Source organism: Borostomias antarcticus (genome assembly GCF_949987555.1).
Source record: "Borostomias antarcticus genome assembly, chromosome: 17".
NCBI classification, from domain to species: domain Eukaryota; kingdom Metazoa; phylum Chordata; class Actinopteri; order Stomiiformes; family Stomiidae; genus Borostomias; species Borostomias antarcticus.
In genome coordinates, this window is record NC_140250.1 from 18,191,740 (window position 1) to 18,217,782 (window position 26,043).

The 26,043-nt window shown below is 44.7% G+C and overlaps 1 protein-coding gene across 1 annotated transcript in view; it reads right to left on the reverse strand.

The window, feature by feature from the left end:
• tns1b (tensin 1b) overlaps nt 1–23,793 on the reverse strand; it is a gene marked incomplete at its 5' end in the record, with an annotated part of 185,352 nt that extends 161,559 nt beyond the window's left edge. The window contains one exon of the mRNA XM_084452037.1: nt 23,692–23,793. Within this exon, the coding sequence (XP_084308163.1) occupies nt 23,692–23,793 (102 nt within the window). The remainder of the gene's footprint in view (nt 1–23,691) is intronic.
• Between the last annotated feature and the right edge of the window lie 2,250 nt (nt 23,794–26,043).

A 26,043-nucleotide genomic window follows, 5' to 3' on the forward strand; every position in this document is an offset into this window, starting at 1 on the left:
GCGGAGCTGAATCAATGTCAAGGGCTGTTATGGGTTTAATCTTAAGCATCTCCTCATACTGAGGCAAGAGGCAGGAAAATGTGCAGAAATGGCTCACTGGTACTGCTGGTCAACTTGCATCGCGGCACATGTTATGGGTACGCGGCTTTTGAATGGGACAGCGTTCCGGAACAGAAATCCAAGATGTCGCCGGCCGATATTTGAAGTTGTCACAGTACTGTACATCACCTGGAATATCTCAGCCTTTTGTCTGTGTTCATCAGAAAAAAAAAACGATGTCCACTTAAAGAGATGCAGACAGAGCACTTCATGATGGTGTGTGTGTGTGTGTGTGTGTGTGTGTGTGTGTGTGTGTGTGTGTGTGTGTGTGTGTGTGTGTGTGTGTGTGAGAGAGCCATCAGATGGCCCATAACGCTTGCTCCCTGGAGAGAGTTCCTAGCTAGTCCAGAGAGAGCAGTTGCAAGCAGAGTGAAGACATCTAAAATCACTGAGGACAGATATTGAGCCATGTGTTTAGCTCTCGTCCAAATTGGATAGAGGCAGGCATAGAGGAAAAACAGAGATTCAAGCACTGCTTCATTGATCATCAAACACAAAATAGTAGTAATTCTTATAATATAACAAAATTACAATTTGCCCACTAAAGAGCAAACATAGATCCTAATAAAATATTGGTTGCCTCTTAATATGCACAAAATATCGAGTATCCTTGCCAGCATTAGTTTTTACGGTCTGTGATAACATGCCCAATGTCCACAAAGGGATCCCTTATCTTTATGTGCAGTGTGTGGAGTTTAAGGATAACATCCTTGTCTCTCCGGGACTTAAACAATACTGGACAGATTGTCCAGAAACAACTTGAAAGGAGAACATTTCATGTGATACGAAGCCGACACGCAAAGCTCTGTGATGGAAATTAATCTCAAATGGCTTCGATTTGCTAAATCAATTGGGATTGTGTTACTGTCAGGGCTACAACAAAAAAAATGTCCCTGTCTGTGAATCTCTACAGCTGGAACCCAACACATGCTTAGTTCTGTAGCACTTTCCTCCTCTTGTACAATGACACTGTAGAAGCTTTGACTGCCCTCCCAAAACTCCCGCAGAGCTATACGAGTTCCACTGATAAAGAGTCACTTGAAAAGCAGTTCCCAGAGACTTCCATCGTTAGCCCGCCCTATTGTTCTAAATCTACAGATTTAGACCCTCGGCCACACAGGAAACTGTCGCCTGTGCTCCGAAAGACAGGAAGTCAGACCTTCCAGGATTTTGTGATTCTGCAAGTGCAAAATTCAACAAAATTCAAAATTCAGCAAAGGTGTTGCTTCCATCTTCACGTCCACCATTCCAAGAAAGATCATCAGCATTCCGCATTCCGTCTGCTATGCAAACTCAAATGTCGATGTCTGAGAAGCTGAAGTGCAGCTAGGGGGAGCGCGTACAGTGCTGCAACAAAAACTGTGATCTTACTGTGCAGGACGCAGTTTGATCGAAGACTCCTGATGGAGACGCTCGCACAATCCTGGCAAGAGGACAGAGCTCTTTCGGCCGGGGGAAAGGAACAGTGTTGTGAGGACACACTTCCTGTCTGTCTGGAGCACAAAACAATGGCTTTTCATCCCAGTTTCACTTTGGCATCGGTGCAGCCAGGCCTGCTCTGGAAAACCTGGGGAGTTGTGTCCCATTGTTTCAGGGGAGAATGAGAGGGGAAGGGGACTGTAATGTTTTAAGGAGGAGGGGGGGGGGGGATCTGTGGTTTTGGCCACCACAGCTGGTGGTTGGTGGTTTGGTTTGCGGTGAACGTCAGCTGGTTTGTTTACTGTCTCACAAGCCATTTGAGTAGAAATTGGCCCACAAACCTTTAGCAGCACAAAGAGAACACTCAATGATCTACAGCACTTACACTGCATTAGTCATCATTAAGGTACTGTAGATATTGTAAACTACAAACGTTTTTACATGAAATGTCAAAATAATACAGTATGGACCCAAAATGTGTATCTCCTTCTTATAGATAGTTTAGAGCAGTGGTTCTCAAACTTTTTCTGCCAAAGGCACACCAAAGGGCAAGCCAAAATCTGAAGGCACACCTATGTTCATATCCATGCAAAATAACACGTCTATTACTCTTATGACTCACTGTTAATTTTTATTTAATGCCCATTTGCTAATGCCAAACAATACAAACATCTATATAACTCAAAATATTTATTAACAAAATAATTGAAGAATTAATTTAAAGCTTTATAGATTTTAATCAAAGCAGCAATACATGATGTCAGTGGGAACATTTCAAATTTGATTATGAACTATTCCAGCCAATCCGAATCGAATATTTACCCAGGCCATGAACTAATAATAAAATAACCATTATAATATTTATTTATTTATTATTATTATTTTACATAAATTGTCACAAAATTGCACGGCACACCCGGACTTGCCTCACGGCACACCAGTGTGCCACAGTACACCGTTTGAGAACCACTGGTTTAGAGTACATAATTATTTCTGTGGTCACTCCAAACCACATTTTAACTGTAAAATGCATAATTAGCCTTTGGCCACATGTTAATGACAAACTGTTTTATGAGAAGGGTTGGCCTTGGGACATCGACATGAATGCAAATTTGAAGTTAAAACATGTCATAGGAACACAGAAAAAGCCATCCGACACAATTCATGGTTCGCGGCCATAATTAAGTCCCCACCTCTAAACAAAAATACTGATCCCAAAAGCCATTTTAAGGATTGAGAGCTCAGTTAATGTAAACACCAGGGCGGGGTAAATTGAATGAACGTTTTCATTTCGGTGTTTGTGAGAGGGACTTGGGCGCAGCCCCAATCTGAAGTCAGAAGATAGAGATGCAGCTACACCACAAGGCAGACAGCCAAACACTGCCGGTCCAAATCCGAATCTGGGACCAACTGAAAGCTTCTATTGTGCTGATGGGAGAGGGGATCATGAGGGACAGACTATTGTGGTGGCAGTGCTGTGTGGTTGATAAGACTGGGGGGGGGGGGGCACAATGAAACACCCTCTCGAACTAAATCTGACTAAACCACCCCCCACCCCCACACTCCCACTCACACATCTAACCACAACCCCCCCCCCCCCACACACACACACACACACACACACTAACAATTATCCCTAAACCCCAGAAGGAGGGGCACAAGGAACCCTTGTCCCCTGGGATTTCAGCGACAGTTCCCAGAATACACCTCAGGCACAGGTTCAACGCCAAAGAAGAGCAAACAAGTGATATCACAACCTCCACTTGCACTTAGTAAAATCTCCCCTGGTCTGGAAAGATAACGGGTGTGATTCCAAAATGGACACTGTCCCAACTTTGAGGGTATTCAGGCAGCCATGAGAGATCTGCAACAAAACGATTGAGGATCAGGGATTGGTTGAGATACCAACAAAGGGGACACGGGATTGGTTGAAGTACACTGAGCCGTGAATTAAGCCTAAGTGGGTTTCCTTTGTTCCCAAATACTTCTACAGGGTGTTGAGAGGAGGGAACAAAGAGGATGGGAGAACCAGAAGAGAGGAGAGGGGGGGGGGGGGGGGGGGGGTGAGGAGGAAGAAGGTCAAACCTTCGTTGCATTAAGGCCACCTAGAACATCTATACAAGCATAACCATACTTCAGCTCTCAAACACAAATCCAAAACTAAAATGCCTACAATATCTGTGAAAGTATATTCATATTAGTATATAGTATACTAATATAGTATACTAAGTACTAGTATATCCTCAGAAGGTTTCTTGCGTTAAAGCTCTACATCTCATAATGAGATCTGTTTGAGGCCTATAAGGCAGGAAGAATGTTCATGAAGCAGTGTCCAGTAAATGACAAATTCCAAAGGGTAGGATTGAGCAGACCGCTATCCTTTAATTAATGTCTACTTTAGCACACACGCACGCACGCACGCACACACGCACACACGCACACACGCACACACACACAAGCTCAAACACACACGCATGCACATACTGTACACCTTACACACAGGAATACGGGCATCGCAGCCAAGTTGTCTGAGCTACAAGAAGTCAACTGGCCTCAAGCGGCAGCGACTCCCGAGTAATCATGGCCTCCCTCGGGGCAGCTCTCAGCGACCGCGAGGATGGGAGTGAGGGGGAGGCAGGCGATGAAAAGCCAGAGAGAGAGACCAGCTCTGCCCTCTTCCTCCTCTCTACTGCTCTACCGAGACCCGGCCATCGTTGAAGAGAGACACCCTAGGAGGTGTCTCTCTGCAGATTGTAAGCGCCAAGGCAACTACAAGAATGGCGTTTGCAATACTGCTCAAAGGCAACGAACAGTTGGGACATCAAATCTATTAAAATCTCGATAAGGTAAAAATGGGAGATGTGAGCACACTGAGATGTAAGGTTCAGATGCAGTACACTACATCTAACCGATTGACTTTTCAAACGATATACAAGCTTACTGCAGGGGGCACTTTGTGCATCTATAGCTAATCAAATTATAATTCTGTTCGGGACCAGTGTGACACTGATGGAAAGGGTTCTTCAGATGAGAGGCTTGCTCCAACACAATAGGAGGTAAACATTTAAGTATTCCATGGGGAAATATGAATGGACGTGGTCCAAGGTCACCTCCAAAAGGGGTGGTAGAGTCCCCTTTTGATCCCAGCTTCTCTGTGAAGGTTATTACATTTCCTGGGCCTATTAGGCCAAGTCATTAGTTGTCCAGCCACCTCGAAAACTGACATTTATAATTAGGATGAGAGGCAGAGAGGGAGAGAGAGAGAGACTGAGTATGATCACTGAGTATAAACTGACATTTATAATTAGGATGAGAGGCAGAGAGAGAGAGAGAGAGAGAGAGAGAGAGAGAGAGAGAGAGAGAGACACAGTGGGTCAAGGCTACATTCAAGTTCTAACCAACGCTGTTCACTCAGAGACTTGATTTATTGTATTTATAAGCAGAAAAGACACAATCCTTTATATCCCTAAGCTAAATCATAAATCTTGGCTATAAGGAGCTTTATAAGTGGCTATAATTATTATGTCGGGCACCCACTTTAATAATTAAAATTAAACTGTCAATAAGGAACTTGTTTTCAGCTCACTTCTGCTTGGTTAACCCAATTGTTTCAAACAGGCAAAATGGTCATTTAACTACCTTCCAACACATTCATTATGACTGATAACCTCTCGCCCCGGAACTGTCACTGGGGCAGAGGTAATGTTTTCGACATGTGTTGGTTGGTTGGCTGGCTGGTTTCGTTCTTTAGCAGGATTACACAAAAAATAACAGACCAATTTTGATGAAACTCGGTGGAGGGGTGTAGCATGGGCCACCTTACATTTTGGAGCGGATCCCAATCACGGGGCGGGTCCACGAGCCGCCCAAACACAGCCAACAATTCATCTCCATTCATTTTTTGGACTTCGGCTCAGAAGAGAGAAGTTCCCCTTATTCACTGTCAATGAGGGGAATTGAAACAGACATATCGCGACATGGGAAGGTCACAGACACACAGGGTTTAGACTGGCATAAAGCTCTCACCCTAACAAATGCAGCAATATCAGAGAGCCACAAAATGCATTCACTGGCGGAGGTCTGTGCTCTCCGAGCACCATTTCTAGTTTCTCAATTTGCCTCTTGGGATGTGTCTGGCATGTTTGAAGATGCTCCTCCATGTGTGTTTTTATCCAGGACAGCACTCAGGGTGTGAGGTCATATTACCTTTAACTACCGAGGGGCAGGAGAAACAGCCTTGTTTGGGCAAACTGGTCAGCCATACGCTTAGGTGACGCTATTGTGTGTGTTTTTACAAGCCCCCTATGTTGGTTAAGTGGCCGGCCGTTTTACCCACTCTGGAAGTGGAGACATGCTCCACTTGAGGGGTTCTATGCTACGGCCACACATGAGAAGGTAAGCAGAGCAGTCTTTTATGGTGTATGGCAAGCAGTGGCACCAGGAACGCAAGACATGTACAGGAATACAAGACAGGAATTCCATACATCCCCAGTGACCCGTAAGCAAGGCTAGTAGAGCCTAAGCAACTAGAACTGTGGTCAGAGAGCAAAGACCACCGCCCATGAATGCATTTTGTGGCTCTGGGGACACCAAAATTGAATGGGTTCTAAATCGGGCCATGCAACAGCCCCCTCCCCGTTTTTGCGTAATCCTAGTCCAAAAAATGAATGAGGTGAATGGCTGGCCCGGCTCGTGGACCTGCCCAGTGATTCGGATCCACTCCAGAATTTAATGAGTTGTTAGTTGACTCAGGCTACAAATGTTTCAACTACAAAATCAGTCTGGTAGTTTTCACATAAACCGGGTCTAAAAAAAATAATTTGGAGGTGAATGGTCGGCCGTGTTTGGGCGGCTCGTGGACCTGTCCTGTGATTCGGATCCGCTCCAAAATTTTATGGGCTCTAAGTTGACCCATGCTGCACCCTTCCACCGAGTTTCGTGAAAATCGGTCTGGTAGTTTTTGCGTAATCCTACTAAAAAACAAACACAAACAAAGACACGCCACCAAAAACATTACCTCTCGCCCTGCACTGTCGCTGGGGTGGAGGTAATGAATGTTTTGATCAGTCTCCATAAAGACAACACAGACAAACCTTTGTTTCCCCACTCACACTGTAATAAATGCCCAAATCAAATCAGAAATTCCAAATTTGCTTCAAAAAGCCTTTGAACTTAAATGGCTCAAATAAGTGTAAAGATGAAACTGAGAAGTATAAAAATGAAAAAGCTTAGTATCAATATTCATTTTAAAATATTATAATTTGTATTACTACAACACAGTGTCCTGTATGTGCTTTAATAGCTGTGATGCATTTAGCTTGCCAACCTGGTAAAATTATTTAACCATAGAGAAATGCAAAGCTAAAATTAACTAAATATAACAAGTCCAGTTAGAGGACGACACAAATTATACTTGTATGATAAGACTGGAATGCTGTGGCATGACATAATCAAATACAAAAGGCTGTCATGATGATGACTAAACCATTTTTGTATACATGAGAGAGAGAGAGAGAGAGAGAGAGACAGAGAGAGAGAGAGAGACAGAGAGAGAGAATTTAAATAGAATACATATACAGCGGTGACGCTCCAACCCTTTCAAAATACCTTTTATCTCTATATCTAATCAGGCAAAAATCCCCATGTTCTTTATCTGCAAATGGAAAGCCATCTTCTGAGACATTGGATTAAATGTTACGCAAGACGAACTCGAGCCCTCGCCCCCTCCTTAACGACATATTGTTGTCAGAGCACTCACCAGCCAGAAGGACATTGCAGGGCTTTTCGCTGAGGTACTTGAGATAAGCACTCTTCTTAGGGTCCCAAAACCAGTGATGGTCCAGAATATTAAACAGGCTTGCCTGTGCTCACGGAGATGGTGTCATGGTCCCTCAAAGTATCACACACACACACACACACAGACTGAAGAGACAGAGCCTGGCAGTCTGGCCTTTATCCTGACATATTTCCTCCTGCATTGTTAGCAAGGGGGAGAGGAAACACACACACACACACACACACACATACACGTTATACACACACACAAATGCGCACTCTCTCACACACAATACTACACACGTATGCACAACCACTGCCCCTCCAACAAACACATACTGTACGCTTTTCCATACACATTCGTATTAAGACAAGTACGTGCACACGCACACGCACGCACACACTATGGAAAGAGTGCCACATCATGGAGCGACATGGCGAGTGAGTACATCAAGAGATGTTGTTTTTTCCCCTTGTGCTTTTTGGCCAAGGTCAACTTTTAACCTGTGCCTGCCAACAGCTTTGGTCTGCTCTCCATGACTCTTAACTTCCTGGTTGATCATTGACAGAACATGGAAATTTGTCCAGCCAAGTCCACCAAAACTCCACGGTGTTAACAACGATACAGAAGGACCACTGGTTATTTTGTAGGTAATAAGAGTAACTGATAGATCTACTGTCGAAAGGTACGAAAATAACCCAATGTTTTGAATCATATGTACTGTATCTAAACTGAGGCAAGTAAAAAAAAAAATTGATTATGTAAAAGTCTACTGCAAGGACAGCTGAGTCTGATAGCTGAATCAATCAAGGTTTAATATCACCTTTCTCAAGGTAGACATTGGCTATGCTAATGCTAACTGTCTAAGAAGAGCGACTAATTTTCATAAATCAAATAGTTACAGTACTGACTAAGAAGTGCTTTGAATAGGGAATATGAGAGAAAAGTTGCTAAAGATACAGTGAAAGAGTCCAACAAAGTCTGGTAGCAGGTTTTCTCCACTAGGAGACAGGGAGACAACAGCTTGGGAACAAAATGTGGAACAGAAGTCGAGTTGGGGTGAAGAGGTTAGCGAAAGGCCAGACAGGCCACAACCTCTAAACCAGCAGGGTTCCCTTCAACAAGTGCTGCTTCTCAGCGCCCGGAGTCTTCCTAGTGCTTAGCAGACGCTAAATGGAAAACATTTAAAACCTGAGACGTTTATTGTAAGGTAGATGACAACATTTAAGTGTCTTCGGAAAGATGGTTTGGGGAGCTGTTGCATTAGCAATGCCCTCAACTTTGTCGGCAGTGAGTGTGGGATGAGTTAGTGGCACAAAACAGCGTTAACATTCCAGAAGGTTGTCCTCCATTGAAACCAAGGTCAAATTTATGGCTCTTCGACAGAGGAGTCGTGTTTTCATTTGGGAGGCACTGTGTGACATGGCTCCCTGAGGAAGGAACATCAGTAGAGCACCTGCCTCCCTGAGTAATGTAGCATCCTGAAGCTGGTATGTTCCCAAAATCCTCACGTTTGCTCTCGTGTGACACTCCTTATTGGCACCGCCCATTAAATATGACCACAATTTGACACACCCACATTCTAATCATGTTAACAATTATAAAGTTCTAAAATAATGTTAGAGGTTTAATGACCAGGTTTAGTCCCATGATAAACATGTTTTAGCAATAGCTATATAAAATCCAAGCAGCAACTACACTCTTTTTGTACGTGTGTGTGTGTGTGTGTGTGTGTGTGTGTGTGTGTGTGTGTGTGTGTGTGTGTGTGTGTGTGTGTCCCAGAACAATCTGTTCCCTAGAAGCGCTCAGGTCAGCAGGGGAAGCAGCAGAGCAGCCAGAGGATTGGACAGCAGAGCACACAGCCATTATGAGAAAACAGTTTCCATCAACAGGCTCTGCACAGGAAGCGCCGTGTCCACGGCAGGAAGCTGCTGTCCTGAACAACAGAGTGGACGGGGGAGGGATGGGGAGCAGTGGGGAGGGGGGGGGGCTTACTATAACAGCCCCCCACCCCCATGTGTGTGTGTGTGTGGAGATGGATAAGGTTGTAAACACAACACCACACCCCCCTTCCTGGGCCCTCAGGGAGCCCCGTCACCTCATCGAGGTCAACCCGCCGTGGCCCGAACGACGAGCTATTTCCCTCCTCCAACCAACGATGGCTTACATTACTTCTTGGGAGTCTTCCAAGAAACACATGAGTGGAACAGTACTTACAGAGTAGATAGGCTTTAAGGCATATATATTAAGTGCATATACTTCACATGCACCCGCCATGACATCACCCATGTTAATAACCAGATGCATATGTATGACATGCTGTTTGGGCAAGGACCAATTTTAGATTACCGGTATTCTGTTTATGCAAATGTATTCATGCATCTACCTTCCCACAGAACCAAGTAAGATGTTCAGCAATTGGAATTAATGGTGGTTATATGTAAATGTTAGGTCATACACATAGCTAGAATCACGTTGTGTAGCACTTAAGGTCGATTTTTAGGTCAAAACATTCTTTCAGGGACACTTGCGAGAGGCAATGAAGCATTGCTTCATTATTACATTCGTACTCCAAGTTCTCTCTTTGTTTCATTGGTGCCTTTCGACCGAGGGGATTTTCGACAGGAAAGCTTGATGTCATGAGCGCCGCAGGAAAAAAGTCCCAATTATGTGGAAAATGCTTGTAAAAGTGCCCCTCCTCTGAGGAAACAAACACTCAAGAGTGACGTTCTCTCTGAAAGGCCTTTCGGAGTTGGCACCACATGAGGTGGCTTGCTGTCATTAGGGGTTCACTGCACAGTGAGTGACAGGTCACCGACGTGAGCCCAGAAAGGAGAGCGTGTGAACTTCATCAAGGATTAGACGTTTCTAACCCTCCTGTTGGGATGAATGTAGGGGATTTAGAAGACCCATGCAGAGGGACTGCGGACGATATTTAGGATACATGCACACACACACGCATGCTATTGGGGAAAAATACATGTTTATGTGTAACTCTTTGCTTGTACTATAGACTATGTTACAAGGAAGGGCAGCGATTTTGATTTCCACTTGCTGAGAACTATAGATTCCTCACCACTGCGCATGACTGGATGAAAGACTGTTTATCACATGATTCAAATGAACTTTGTGCCAAAAAGTTTATTGTCCGACTTAATTGAATTAACTCATACAGAGGAAACAGAACAGAGACCTCTTTTGAAGAGAGGTATCATCCACCCATCACTCTGAACTGCTTGTTTGGGTAGGAAGGAAGTACAAAGAATGACTTCATGGCAGATAAATGGAAGACTATAGAAGCCTTGGTTACCCCCATGGGGAAACTGAATAAGATGTTTACCCTTCACATTTAGATAAATGTTTCTGTCAAGCTATAATAGTGGTCATTAAGCAATAGAGAAATGGGCTCTTTCAAAACATTGACCATCACTGCCATTGTAGCCAGTGGGCCTCTGGACCAGCTCTGCAATAGATGCTAGCTGCTAGCAAGACAGCTAATATGCATCCCTCTGTGTAAACAAACACTGCCACTGCCCTCACCAGAAGCCCCACCGGACCCAACAATCACGACAATACCCCCACCTACTGGTCAGACCCCACACACTGTTTCAATCACAAATTCTTACCACAACTGAGTTCCAAGGCACGCCTTGCAGATAGTCTACCTCCAACCTCCCAAAAACGATTTTTATCAGCCACCTTATTGTTATTTTGTATCTGACTAATGTCAATGAAAAGACAGAGCAAAGCATTGTGGGTAGGGACAAAAGAAGAGACAGCACAGTTTTCCTGTTTTGACTAGAAGTGAAGCCCCAAACTTAAAAGGGATGGATGGAATGTAAAAGCTCTGTTTATTTGCTTTCTTCTCGTTCTTTCATGTTCGCTCCGTCGCAGCCATAACGCCAGCTATGCACCCAGACGCGAAGTACAACAAGCGTCACTCACTCATCTCGAGCAGATAAAACTCACAGAGACCCAAATGTTTGCCCAGTCACTGAGCACGTGCAGCAGAAACAAGCTTCAGTCTGAGTCATCTCAGTGTCTTCTCAGCGTGTTTGACTTTTTGGTGATGACAGATGTCTAGACTAGTTTATCTAGCCCGAAGACCTTAGTAGCCAAAGAGTACCCTGGTTTTTCACGAGGAACAGGTGCAAAACAGGTGTAGCGGTTATAAGAAATAGATTGAGCCCCCTGTCTCCTCACAGTCGTTAGGCTTTACTTCACAATCAGCTGATACACAACGTCTTTGTTTCCTCTGCGTTTTCCCTTTGATAATGTACGGCAGCACGCCGTCTTTGTAATCCCCCACCTGAGTGGACATACTTTTCTCTCTCCACCCTAGATCTGTCATGACAAGATTGTAGCCTGAATTCCTGGCTCCATACCAAAAAAAAAACAATATTATTTTAGCCTCATCATCTACTCAGTCTTTGACTTTTCACTTGCCACGTTAAGTCTTTTGTAAGGTGGATTTGTGCCGTGTTTATTCAGAGCCGTTGAGAAAGACACCACACAATTATGTCGACTTCTGACGTAAAGGTTAGGTCAGGCTAATAAACTCCACAGGTCTGTCCGATAGCCGACACATTATCGCTGTTGATAAGAGAGGAGGCAATTGTCCAAAAACGCAAGATAGGTCAGGAATGTGCCACAAAAGGGATGTTATCAACCTAAATGATAAGTAATGGAATGGAAATGGAAAGCTAAACAGCTTGTTCCAAATTGCTCAATAAAACGTATCTTATCTCTTGCCTGCTAACACGTTTATTAGCTTAGATAAAAGCACTCAACCTTTCAGAGTCTGACATTCAGTCCCAAAGTGTGAATGTCAAATTCGGGCTAAACTTTATTAACCTTACAGTATAGTGTATCCCTTGGCACAGCAAACTACTGTCTTCACGCAATCTAGTAGATCTATGTTTTTTTGCTCAGCGTTTGACACAGAATACAATCTTGAAGTTGACAATTCAAGCTTGTCTGCAGCTGCCAGATTTTCAGGTAGAATGGGGTCGATCGTCAGCTGGTCAATGGTCACACTGAATGCCAGGTATAACCCTGATGTTTGTTATTTTGATTATGCTGTTAGACGATGACTCATGGTATCTAATAAAGGAAGCTCTGTGCTCAACACATCAAAGACCCTTCACTTAGTTAGAGTTAGCGACACTTAGAAAGCTGATGCTTTTAATTGATCTCAACCTCAATTTGTACTGCATAGTTGATGTTGTAGTGTCTAAGCCTTACATACCCACAATTCTAGTTTGGTATGGAGGTGAAGTCATATAAAGTGGCGAAACCCATAAGTTAATGACTGTATGTCATGAAAACTGGGAACAGTGATGGTGTCTCCATTGGCTTGGCATGGCTACAGCTTCTCTTGCTGTTTGCAGGCTGCGTAAATTAAATGAGGGACCCTTGGTATAGGTCCAGTGGGCTACAGTCCTATAATGCTTGGCCTTTTGGTATTCAGGTTATTTTAAGACCCTACAGGGGTCTCGCAGACTCAGACGACCAGAGCAGATAGGCACACAACAGCAGCAGCAACCGCCTCTCTGATCTGCTCAGGGGTCCTGGTTGAACAAGCGCCAGATTAACTTCTAAGAGAAAAAGAGCTGTCCATTGTGTGCAAGAATAAACCATGATTAAAAGCACAGTGGGGGTGAGGTACTGTAAATAAATGAAGCTGTATGTATGCAGCAAATGTGTGGTATGCAAGGGAGCCCCGTGAGGGGATTTTGGTCTATGCAACATATGTAACCCATCAGGTCAGATTCCTTGATTTGATTAGGGGTCCCCTTCACTGTTACATAGGGTGTGACACGCTCACTCCATAAACTGGGATTAGAGTGATAACATAGTGCACATGTGCAGCAATTACACACGGGTGTTGGGTTTCTGCTCCCCAGCCTAAATATAATGATGTCACGTCACTAATTCTCTCCACTGGTTGGCTACGCAACAATGTGGATAAAATCAGTTCTCTTCCAAAGATATTTTAGATACAGAGATATTCTATAATACCAGGCAGACAAAAGAGTGAGTTTTAGAATTCACTCTCAGTCCAAGTTGCAGTCTCCCTCAAGATTGTGGACAATGGATTTAAGGGCCCATGTTTTTCACTGTGCTAATTTTCATACAGATAACCTTTAAACCTAAAGTTTTATTTCTCTGAAATTGTCAGTGGATGTCATTTTTACTGGCAAGACATTGGGCAGCTAAATTCCATGGTCATTATATACCCCTCACAGTCCACTGAGACATGACATTCCAGTGCAAATACCTATGAAATTCCTCCTTTGTGGAATGTGAAAATGTGCAACCCTACCTTTAAAAAACACAGAGGGTGAGTTTGTGCCTCAGCTTGTAACAAGCTTTGGCTCGAAATTGAGGGGGGAAAATCCAGGGGCTTTCTTCCTGTGTGTATTCAGAGTAAATGCAGCATGTCAAAGGAGGGATTTATAACCTCCCCGGAGAAAAACATTCTGCCAATGATGAAAACATGATTGGTCGACCTGGGCAGCCCTGGCTAGCCCCGCTCTGCTGTCGCGCTAATTACCCCCGGAGCCGAATGGCATCCAACCTTGGTAAAAAAAATAAAATAAATTAAGATCCAGAGAAAAGACAGCAGGTCACAAACCTCAAGAAAATACACATTTGTGGTCTGAACCAAAGTGACCTGGGAGTGCTCGATTCACTGTCCATCACTGCAACGCATTCTGAACAACTACAAAGTCCCCAGCGGTGGGATTTTGGCGGATTTGGACGTTGCCAAGGGTGAACGCCACGTCCCCTTGCCAAGTTTTTGAAAGAAGACAAGAAAATCCCCCACTGTAGAGAAATGTAAACAAAACGGAGGCATGAAGACCACATTCATCAACTTACAAAGAGATGGAAGCTATATAGCATAGGGGTAAATGGACTGTATTATGTCCCTGTCATACCCCAGCCCCCCGAAGCAGAGGTGTTTAAGTGAGCCCTTTCTTTAGCAGTCAATATAAAGGGGGCACACAACCGTGACTTTGGGAAAAAAAGAAGTTGCCCTCATCCTTAATCTATCGCTTGGACTGTCATTTCATCCTCAAAGCATTGCCAAACGAATTAAAGCTGCACTTAGTGACTGTATTAACGTCTTTTGTGTCCCATTATCTTCCGGTGCCAGAGGCTTTGTGGGCCCCTCTCTGCATCGCTGAATCTGTGATGTCCTGAAAGGCCATTTGTGAATGAAATATCCGTTCATCTGATTCACAAATCTTTTGACCCATACAATTCATTAACTTGTATAATCACACAGTGTTCAACTTTTAAATGGATACACGTGTTTTGTGGGACAAAGCAAAATGTAGTTTAGTGCATAAAAAGCTTGATATATATATATATATATATGTATATACAGAATACAGTATCTGTCATTGTCCATCATGTTTTTGGAATCAACTCTAAAGCCAAGAGTGGGTGGCTGGAAAAATAATCTCCTTCCTGTAAACTGGGTACTATTCTTTCAGTCCTCCTCAGGATGAAACCCAACCCTTACAGCACATTGTGCCATGTCCATCGCTTCCCTGTGGGCCAGCTAAACGTTGCTTTCTTGCTTGTAACATTAGAAGTGTCTTTTTTCTCCTCTTTAATTGCTTAATGTGAGTGAAGGCTTTAGAGTGGCAAAGGCCTACATAATGATGGTATATCAAATGTCTATAGCCATTGTGTTCAGTTAAGTCTGGTATGACACATTTAAATCTACCGACACGTTAAGAGAGGGTCTGGTGTTTTCCAGACAGAATAAGGTTCAATGGTACACCTTAAAGGACCTACTGTAGGTTGTCCATCTGGGGAACAGGCAGGGAGACCAAAAGAAATGACTCATGAGGGAGTGGAGGAGAGACGTAAGAGAGACCAGATGTGCGCTCTGATGTTCATATTTTCAGTGGAGCCTTCTCCCCAAATGGGGTGATGGGTCCATGTCCCTGTAGATTCACAGTCAAGAGGTCCTCCCCCATATTCGAGGATTACCCATGACGCACCTTAGCACCCCAAACTTGAGGAAGATTCATCCTTGCCCTTGACCGTGTACTTTAAATACCCATAAATCTATCTCAAACTACCTTTTGACTGACTTGACTGAAATACACCCATGACAATAACCCCAATCTCAACCTAAATTAACTTAAATTTCATGTCATCAACCTTGACATACACAGTGAAAACCATGACCATAGCTTTACTCGCAAGCACCACATATCAAAGCTGCAACCCCCTCCCTCCCCCTGACATACCCATGTGCCTAGACAGATGGACTGTAAACATTCCTGTTTGCCCACTGTCTGTCCCTCTAACCCTGTCGTGGTTGTCATTGTCTCAGGGGAACAAGCCAATTCACAGTACTCCCAAATGACACAGGAATACTAATCTCTATTCAACAGACGCAGCTGGAAAAATATTACATTATACCTGATCTTTATCAGTTGTCACAAGGGGCCCCACAATCACACAGTGATTACTACATACATACAGTACAGCATGAAAACAAAAATAAGCCCACATCGCAATCATACTCTCATTGTTTGGACATGTGGTTGCACTAGTACTGTAGATGGCCTGAGTCACAATCATATTTTGGATATCGATAAAAGGTGATATTAACTCTACTGGCATCTCAATCTCATAGCACCACATTCAAAATGTCTAAATGAAAGCCATGTTAAACATTTAGCTTGGAATGCTAGTGGAAGCTATTAGGGACACTAGCAGTCTCCCTGAAAATGTATTTTGAGGCTGCTCTTACAGATATTTTTGGAATATGTTTTTTTTTTTTTTTTAAAGTTTGGATACTAGAGGCCCCATCCCTAGCATTGCTATAAAAAAAAAAGTAAACTTGAAATATCTCAAGAACTGTAAGGTGGATGGAGCAGCAGTGGTGCGGATAAATGAAAATCCAAGCTAAATTCATCAAATTGTTCGAATTGTCGAACTATTCCAATTTCCTATTAACTTTCCAACGTGTTTATTGAAAGTCTGCTGAAGCAAGTCATGCAAAAGGGAAACCTGTGTACTAAAACACACAAATGGAAAATTAAAAGAAAACGCCTGAGAGCGGTCAAACGTTTGCGGAGCCTGTATGTTTAGGCACTGGAGGTGAGCGAGCGGTCGCTCCAGGACCTGTAAACCCACTCCCGGGTCAAGCATAGGTGTGGGCTCTTTCCCACGAGAAAACGCACAGAGTCGGGTCTGTCTGGGGCTTGTGCGGGTCAGCGCTGGCAGGTAAGAGAGAGACGATAGTTCAGCCCGGAGACGCAGCACAGAGGCTAGTCTGTCTCTCCGCCGCCAGCGTTCCAGCGGAATGCAATATGGAATGACGGCTAACTTTCACTTCATTGCGTAGCTTATCAAATCATCTCTGAGGAGAGGGAAGCCCCCTCCAGCAGGATAATACTAGGTGGGAATTCATACTTTGGGGTAGATGTTTTTCAAGGTCAATTTGTAAAGGGATAGTTCAACAAATAAGATTAATTAATTCACAGTAGCCTACATTGAAGGATTAACATTATTGAATGCTCCAGTCCAGAACAACTAGCGATTCATGTAATAAGACCTCATCCTTGCCTCAATTGCCCTCCTATCCAATATCTTCCAAGCTTCAGCTAATTTCTCAAACCCTTGACTTCCACGGAGCTTGAAGTTTAAACTCCATTCTTGCTTCAAAGAGGGCAGACATGAAGCAGTCAAACCCACATCCTTTTACCCTCCGGGTATTGCGCAACTCTTTTTGTTTTCGCCTTTCTTCAGAAGACACTGCCCTCCGTGAGGTCCAGGTGTCTGGCGGTGTTACGCAACACCAGCATTCTGGGAAGGCATGGGGCTCGTCAGAGGAGGAAAGGGGCTGGTCCATTCTTCTCTCCCCTCTTTCTTTCTCAAGTCCTGTAGCTGCTATTATCCAACGGGACACCTACTGGACAGGAAGCATTATTGGCGCATGGCCTCACTTCTTTAATCGGCTACAGCTAACGTTGGCCTGTGGTCCAGTATGTATGATGGCAGTTTCTGCCGGGTAAACAGCTTGAAAGACAACTGTTGGTCCTTCTAAAATGAGAAAAATACGACAATGGTTAAGCCAGTGTAACCAATGAAATGTTGCCTTTGATCAGTCATGCCTAGAGGTAGGTATGTGTGTGTGTGTGTGTGTGTGTGTGTGTGTGTGTGTGTGTGTGTGTGTGTGTGTGTGTGTGTGTGTGTGTGTGTGTGTGTGTGTATGTGTGTGTGCGTGCGTGTGTGTGTCTATCATTGTGTCTGTGTCTGGATGCATGGGTGTGTGCCTGTGCATCTATTGGCTGGATGGAGTTGGGTTGTTGACTACAGGGACCACACCAAAACATGAAATGGGATTGGCAATGTGAGGGATAAGGGTTACTGCTGGAGGGCAGACACAGTGTTCTCACCTGTAGCACATGTTTTTGCACCTGACTCTCCTATGTATTTTGGATCGAGGGAGTCTTTTTGTATCCTGTGCGGGCGATCATAGACAACAAAGTTGGCTGGGGTGGGGGTAGAGGAAGGGTTTGAATGCCTTGGTCCTTGGTGGGAGTGGCATGGCCAATATGTTGTGTTGAACGTCTGCACAGAAACCTGCAACTGACTATTGAATAATTTGCAAGACGCTTAGTACATTTAGACTCGGGTAGACGTTGTTTCGATTTTTAAATCATCACTGTCTCTCATCGTCTTTTCAGTCCTTGTGTACAGTATGCAAAACCAGAGGAAACAGAGTCGGATGCATCAAAACTAGACTTTACTGTAAATTGTAAAATCTTAAACCATTACCCGCTGCCAAAATGGCATTACTTTAATTATTAGCATGAAAACACAATAACATAGGCCGAAGGTGGTTCCCTTCCCATGCTCGGATGCGTCTTTCCTTTACAGGATGCAAATACACGCATGAGTGACAATCTCCACACACGCACAAACACAACTGCAATTAACAATTCTGTGCCAACGACTTCAAAGGCGGAAAACGTGGGGGCGTCCAGCGTCAATGCCATTAACACCGGGTGTGGTGGTGCCACCCCAGTAGGTAGTTGAGCCTGCTACTGTTTTCTACATGTTAAAAAACGTTCCAGAATGAATCCGGGGTCTTCCCCCACTTAAGAGATAATGAGTTGCGGTCTCTCTCTAAAGTCTCTCCCTACAGTCTCCTCCCTATCCGTCCTGAATCCACCCCTATTCTGTCTCTCTCCCTCTCTCTCTCTCCCCGTCTGATGATTTATTCCCCCTGAGGGATGAACCAACGGTCTCGTTTGTTTGTTCTGAGTGTTCTGAGGGTTTGGGGGCTGTCAGGTAAGGTGAAGTGGTTCTCTTGATTAATGGCCGCCCTAAATATGTAAGTATGTAGGGCGCTGTGATTTTGCAAGGCGGAAAACACGGACAAATCACAGAATCCAGAAAGAAATTTCAGAGATGAACACACGATTTAGACTTTTGAGATGAGGAATTTGAGCAATTTGTAACATAATATGATGAACAAAGGCATGTTTAAACACCATGTCCCTCTTTTGTAGTGGTGAGTGACATGTAACCGCCTGGGCTTTTAACTTATAAATATGGTATATATAACTTCTATTAACTTAAATACCTAAAAATCTGAAGCACAAAAAATAAAACCTAGAAAAAAGAAAACCTCCCTGAGGGGGGATAAATCGGTGATCCTCATCGTCCCGGTTACGCAGTTATCATCCGGCCCTACACACACACATATGGCTGGCATGATAACCGTATAACCGGGACGATGATTATTAACAACCATGATCCAAAAATAGCAACTGTCACAACCATTGTAATGAATACATTTCAGAATAGATTTTGCAGTTGTATTTTCAACTAACTAGGCTTCTAGTTTTATCATTTTCACGAATGCGCATTATTATTATCATTATTATTATTATTATTATTATTATTATTATTATTATTATTATTAACAACAGTGACAGTTCATCACTGACAGTCTATGCATCAGTCCGGCTCCATCTTCCTCTTCTTCCAACTCTATCCTTCACGGTACACTCACAGATTCATTAAAAACTAGAAATGGTGCTTGGTGAGCGCAGACCTCCGCCCATTAATGCATTCCGTGGCTCTGTGCATGCGCACGTGCGTGCAAGCAGGACATGATTGGTATTGCTGCATTCGTTTGGCTGAAAGCTTTAAGCCAGTCCAAACCCTGTGTCTCTGTAACCTAGGGCTGTCCCCGACTCTGAATTTTGTGAGTCGAATCAGATTCAAATCAGAGATTCAACGATTCGTTCCTCCTTTTCCCCCCTGAGCTGAGGAGAGACCAGGAGTCGGGACAGCTGTCAAACTAACTCAAACTCGCAGGCAGCACAATAAAGACGCCTGTTTTTCTTGCTAAACATGAATCATCTAGCCCACATTGTCCATCTACTTTCGTTTTTATGCAGTGTTTCCCATAGCCTACTTTAGGGTTGATCGATTTGACGATAGACTCCTCAACTGCACATTTGAAAGCATGCATGAATAGGCTCATGCGTTGGGCTGCGCTCAACAAGGAAATGGCCGTCACTGAAGCATTTTCGCGGACGTTAGAGCTCAATCTGTAAAAATATGTTTTCCAGCGGATATCTTAGCTAATACAAGAAGATTGATCTAGGAGAGCAGCGTTGAGTTGTGATATTCCTTTTGGGAAATGCTCGTGATTGCTGGCGCTCCGCTTAATCAGTCTTAAGTCTCCTTTTACTGCACAACAAATAGCCTAGCTACGGTAATAGCCTGGGTCTAAAACTAATGATTGTCCTGTCCTATATAAATCACCAGGCAGGTGAGTGGTCTTAGCCCACCAGCGCATCTTGACAGCGGAGCAAAAAAACGACTGCTCGACTTCAAGGAATCTCAGTCTGTTATCGACTCCGACTGATGACTCAACTCATGGACCCCCAGGGGGCCGCCCTGCTGTGACCTTCCCACCTCGAGATATGTCGCTCCTGGTATTTCGCTCCTGAGTTTAAGTCCAAAAAATGAATGGAGGTGAATGGTGCTGAGGCATCCTAGCTGAGAGACCTACAGCAAACCTGCCAGGCCACACACTTAAAAAGATGCAATCTCAGCAAATCTCACTAAAAATAGACTACTTATAATATCCCTAATTTCATAGCTCCCTATGAGTGGCTGTACAGCCCATTACAGTATTAGTCCAGATAATCACCCAAGACCAGCACATTAGCCGAGAGCACATAATATGCATTCTTCTCTAAGCTTATCTAACACCCCCCTCATCTGGATCAAAGTCTTGGTATTACAAAGCCCCTTGCTTGGGTTTGACATGGGGGCTTGTCTTTCTGGGTGATTGTTATCACGTTCTGGGTAGCTCAGCCACGGGTGTGGGGTGGGGGGTGTGTGGGTGTGGGGTGGGGGGTGTGTGGGTGGGGGGTGTGTGTGGGGAGGGTGGGGTCTGTGTTGCTTCTACTCCCTTCATTTAGTCTGACTGGCCTCGCAGCCAGCAGGCTTATGAAAAAAGGTCAGAGCTCCCTGAGGTGGCCTCATAACAAACACACACACACACACACACACACACACACACGATCAGTCTGCTGATGAAGGTGCTCCTCTTAGTGATTCTGTGCATCACACTGCATTCATCCTGAATTTCCGGCTAGGCTGGAGGCATACGCGGCCAGATGCTTAATGCAGATGTGCATTGCTTAACCATCTTTCTACATGTAATCAGTCAACAATAGATGTGATCTTTTATTGATCTGTTCCAAGTGTACTGCAAGTCTTCTCATTATCGCCCTGAGCTACAAGCACTCCCTCTGACACTCTCTTGTGAAAGTCACGTTCTGCCCCTCCCATTTCCGCAACTCTTGTGTTGATCCATTCAAGCGCACTTCAACATGATAAGAAGATACTATAGCTGTTGTTTCCCTGGTCGTACAGTAGGCCTTAGTCTGCCCTGAACTATGGACAAACTATGTTTTTATTCTATTTTGCTTGGACAGGCAACAATTATAATATAAGCTACTGGTCAATCCTATCCAAATAGCAAAGAGCACAACCACCTTAAGAATGAATGTCCCAACACAGTTAAAAGGTAGGACAGGAACTACAGGTGCTCATAACTCACTCAACGTTAAGAGCGCTTTCCTCTCCTACAGTATGGCACAGTAAAAATGCTGATTAGACACAATCTGACATTCACTCTGCTCACCGTTTCCAAATTACACTGAAAAGAACACTGATTAGTTTAACGACAGGAAACCAGGCAGAATTAGGGCAAAAGTCTCAATGCCAACTGGAACAAGTCTGGGAGTCTGAGCGTGTGATTTTATGACAGAACTATTGTCTCACGAGACAGCTTAAACCTCCTTTAGTTGCTTCAATGGAGGATTCGAGGGTGGTAATTAACAATATATATCAACAGAAACGACTCCGGGATGCTAGGCAGGATCAGAATGTGCGTGTTGATAAGCGTTGACTGGCAAGTCACACATTTTTGGGAAAGGCAAACTTGCTTGGACAATATCACTTGCCTTGAAAGGCAAACGGATAATGAAGAGAAGGGCTTTACATCCAAATTCTCCAGGACCTCCCTGACTGAACTGAGGCCTGTGCTGGATGTGATCTGGCTGCTTGATGTGATCTGGCGAGGCCTAAATGGGCTTGATACTGTACAGTGTGAGCTGCCTGGGTTGTACGTTAAGTTTTTCCAAGCAAATCAGTCCAATGTCATTGAGAAACAAGGGCCAGAGAAACAGCCAATTAACATAAAAGGTTGAGAGAGAGGGAGGGAGGGAGAGAGAGAGAGAGAGAGAGAGAGAGGGAGGGAGGGAGGGAGAGGGAGAGGGAGAGGGAGAGGGAGAGGGAGAGAGAGAGAGAGAGGGAGGGAGAGAGAGAGAGAGAGAGAGGGAGGGAGGGAGAGAGAGAGAGAGAGAGAGAGGGAGGGAGGGAGGGAGAGAGAGAGGGAGGGAGGGAGGGAGGGAGGGAGGGAGGGAGAGAGAGAGAGAGGGAGGGAGGGAGAGAGAGAGGGAGGCAGAGAGAGAGAGAGAGAGAGAGAGAGAGAGGGAGGGAGGGAGGGAGAGAGAGAGGAGGGAGGGAGGGAGAGAGGAGGGAGGGGGAGAGAGAGAGAGGAGGGAGGGAGGGAGGGAGGGAGGGAGGGGGGGAGAGAGAGAGGAGGGAGGGAGGGAGGGGGGGGGGAGAGAGGAGGGAGGGAGGGAGGGGGGGAGAGAGAGAAAGAGAGAGAGAGGGGGGAGGGGGGGGGAGAGGGGGAGGGGGGAGGGGGGGAGAGAGAAAGAGAGAGGGGGGGAGGGAGAGAGAGGGGGGGAGGGAGGGAGAGAGAGGGGGGGAGGGGGGGAGGGAGGGAGAGAGAGAGAGAGAGAGAGAGAGAGAGAGAGAGAGAGAGGGAGGGAGAGAGAGAGAGAGAGAGAAAGAAAGAAAGAAAGAAAGAAAGAAAGAAAGAAAGAAAGAAAGAGACAGAGAGAAACCATATTAGTCCAAGGATGGCCAAATACAATCAGGATGGGGTCCATGTTGCTAGACCATCAGAAGCCATGCTCATTTTGAGTATTCTATAAGAGTTATGCAATGCTAACGTATTAATGATGGCTGTTCAAACTGCCAAACAGCTGCAAACATTTTCGTATTTCAAACAACAACTTAAGCACACGTGGTGAATGTAACAGTCTGGCCTTGATTAAGGAGGACATGGTGCTCATCAGGTTTAGGAGAACAACTAAATTAAGAGTGCAATGAAGGAACTGCCGTCAACCTCCTGAGCCACACTTGATGACTTGGATTGGATTGCAAGCCGATGTCACAGCCCACATTCCTCTCGAGCCTGCTCCTACCACCCCTGAGACAAAACCACAAAGCAGACCCTGTTCCCTTGCTCCACTAGCCCTCCTAACCTTGACCCCCTTTGACCAACGGCGCCCTCCCACCTCAGAACCCAGACAAAGTTTTACACCACCAAGAGGCCGATGACATACCAAGTCGTCATGACGTGAAAGCACTCCTCTTGACCTCTAGAAACTACCTGTCAGAAGGCTGTCTGTCTAATAGGACCTTCTACTGTTTTGTATCCATCTGTATTTCTGAAGCCTATATTTTCATACTCATGCACATATGTGGACTAGGTTATCACTTGGACGGGGACTTAACATTCACGTAGGCTACATTATGTATTTGTATCTAGTGTTCTGTAGACGATGTTTAATGTAGCTATCCTAAAAAAATAGATGGGCTAGGCTACTGTGACGCAAACAAACAAATTAACTTTCACAACGTTTAGGCTACTCTCGTTAAAACCCGGTTCTCAAGTTCAAAGCGTGCACCTCTATATGCCCACTCCCCCAGCTAGCCTACTGTTTACAAAGGCTTGTAGGAAATTAAAGCCTTACCTTGTTCTGGAGTTTATCCTCTTTCTTTTTCTCCTCATGTTGGTCAAGAGGCATTTGCAGTAAGTCGTCTTCACAACAGATGAAGCTCACTGTGCATCCCATCCAGGCAAATTCAGATCACAGTGGCGTAGACCCATTCAAAACTACAAAAAGTAGGCTACTTTTCTTCAGTGTGCATGCAGGAATGGTCATATCCACATTGAAAATGACGCAGGTACAAAACAACACTGCGCTATCTGTGGCAAAATACGTTTTGCAAACTCAGTCTAACATGATGAAAAAGTAAACAGTTGAAAGTTTTTAAGAAAAAATGTTTTTCTTTGTCATTAACTATATCCGAGATTGAAACTCAGCTGCCATCACCAAAGTGTCCCCGTTTCACACTACGTCCATGCAATCCCACCTTGAACTGACGGCTTTCCCGCTGCTCGGGAAGAGGCTGGGTTTTGGAGCGAAGAAAAAAACGTTCATTACGAGCTGGTGGCGGTGGTGGGCTGGACCTTGAGGCGATTTGATACAATTTGATAAAACAAAGTCAGATCATGAAGGCAAACTACTGACCAAACCCAGACTTGATCAATCAGCGCTCGCTCTGTCTTTCTCTTTCTCTCTTTCTTTCTCTCCCTCTCTCTCTCTCTCTCTCTCTCTCTGTCTCCCTCTCTCTCTCTCTCTCTCTATGTATTTATATCGTCCCTTCACGTTTTCCACGTTTTGTTATGTTACAGCCTTGTTCCAAATTAGATTTTTATTTTAATTTGTATCTTATCAATCTACACACAATACCCCATAATGAATATGTGGTAGTGAAAAAACGTTTTTAGGAATGTTTGCAAATGTATTAGCAAAAAAAACAAAAAACTGAATGTATTGGTATCCACACCCTTTACTCAGTACTTTGTTGAGGCACCTTTGGCAGCGATTACAGCCTCAAGTCTTCTTGGGTATGATGCTACAAGCCTGGCACACCTGTATTTGGGGTATTTCTCCCATTCTTCTCTACAGATCCTCTCAAGTTCTGTCAGGTTAGATGGGAAGCACTGCTGCACAGCTATTTTTAGGCCTTTCCAGAGATGTTCAATCAGGTTCAAGTCTGGGCTCTGGCTCGGCCACTCAAGAACATTCACAGACCTGTCCTGTAGCCACTCCTTTGTTGTCTTGGCTGTGTGCTTAGGGTTGTTGTCCTGATGGAAGGTGAACCATCACCCCAGTCTGAGGTCCTGAGCGCTCTGGAGCAGGTTTTCATCAAGTATCTCTCTGTACTTTGCTCCGTTAATCTTTTCCTCTATCCTGACTAGTCTCCTAGTTCCTGCCGTTGAAAAACATCCCCACATCATGATTCTGCCACCACCATGCTTGTGACACATGGCATTCTCATGGTCATGACATTCACTCCAAGCACGCTGTCCTGTGCATTTCACTGAGGAGAGGCTTCTGTTTGGCCACTCTCCCATAAAGGCCTGATCGGTGGAGTGCTGCAGAGATGGTTGTCCTTCTGGAAGGTTCTCCCATCTCCACAGAGGAACGCTGGAGCTCTGTTAGAGTGACCATCGGGTTCTTGGTCACCTCCCTGGCACAATCCTGGCACAATGCTGGCACAATGCTGGCACAATGCTGTCACAATGCTGGGCACAATGCCAGAGGCATTCTGGTGTCTACAGTAGACACCAGCGCGTGCCACTCTACAGTAGACACCGGAGCCCCTCTACGGTAGACACCAGAGGCGCGCCACTCTACAGTAGACACCAGAGGCGCGCCACTCTACAGTAGACACCGGAGGTCCTCTACAGTAGACACCAGAGGAGCGCCACTCTACAGTAGACACCGGTGCCCCTCAACGAAAAGCCTTTGGTCCCCTGACCGTTATTGCGCCTGAAAACACTTCACAACTGATCCCTCTGTCAACATATGTAAACACAGAGATTAAACCAAGAACAAGACACATGGGAAAGGTATTTTATTTAGCACGATGTAGCACTTAAAGCAGGTCTTGACAACAAGTCCTGAAGCAGGTTTTTGACTCCTGATAAGTCCTTATTATTATTGAGTAAAATACAGCCTTCCTGTTCTTGCATGGCATGGCACACAATCTATCTATTTTATCAAACTTTACCAGTAGATCCCACTTTGTTTGTGTAGATTGGGCGAATTGTATTGGGTGATAAGGGTGTGCTTGAATAATAAATGCATTCCATTAGGTTCCTTATTTCTACACTTCCTCCTGGATTGTGTGTTCTGATTCTGGGAGTGTCTGCGTTGACCCTGTTTCTCTACAGCATCCATTGCCGTGAAAAGGCTCTTTTTTTTCACAAGGAATGTACTGGAAAAAGAAGGACGCATCGGAGAAGCCATTAA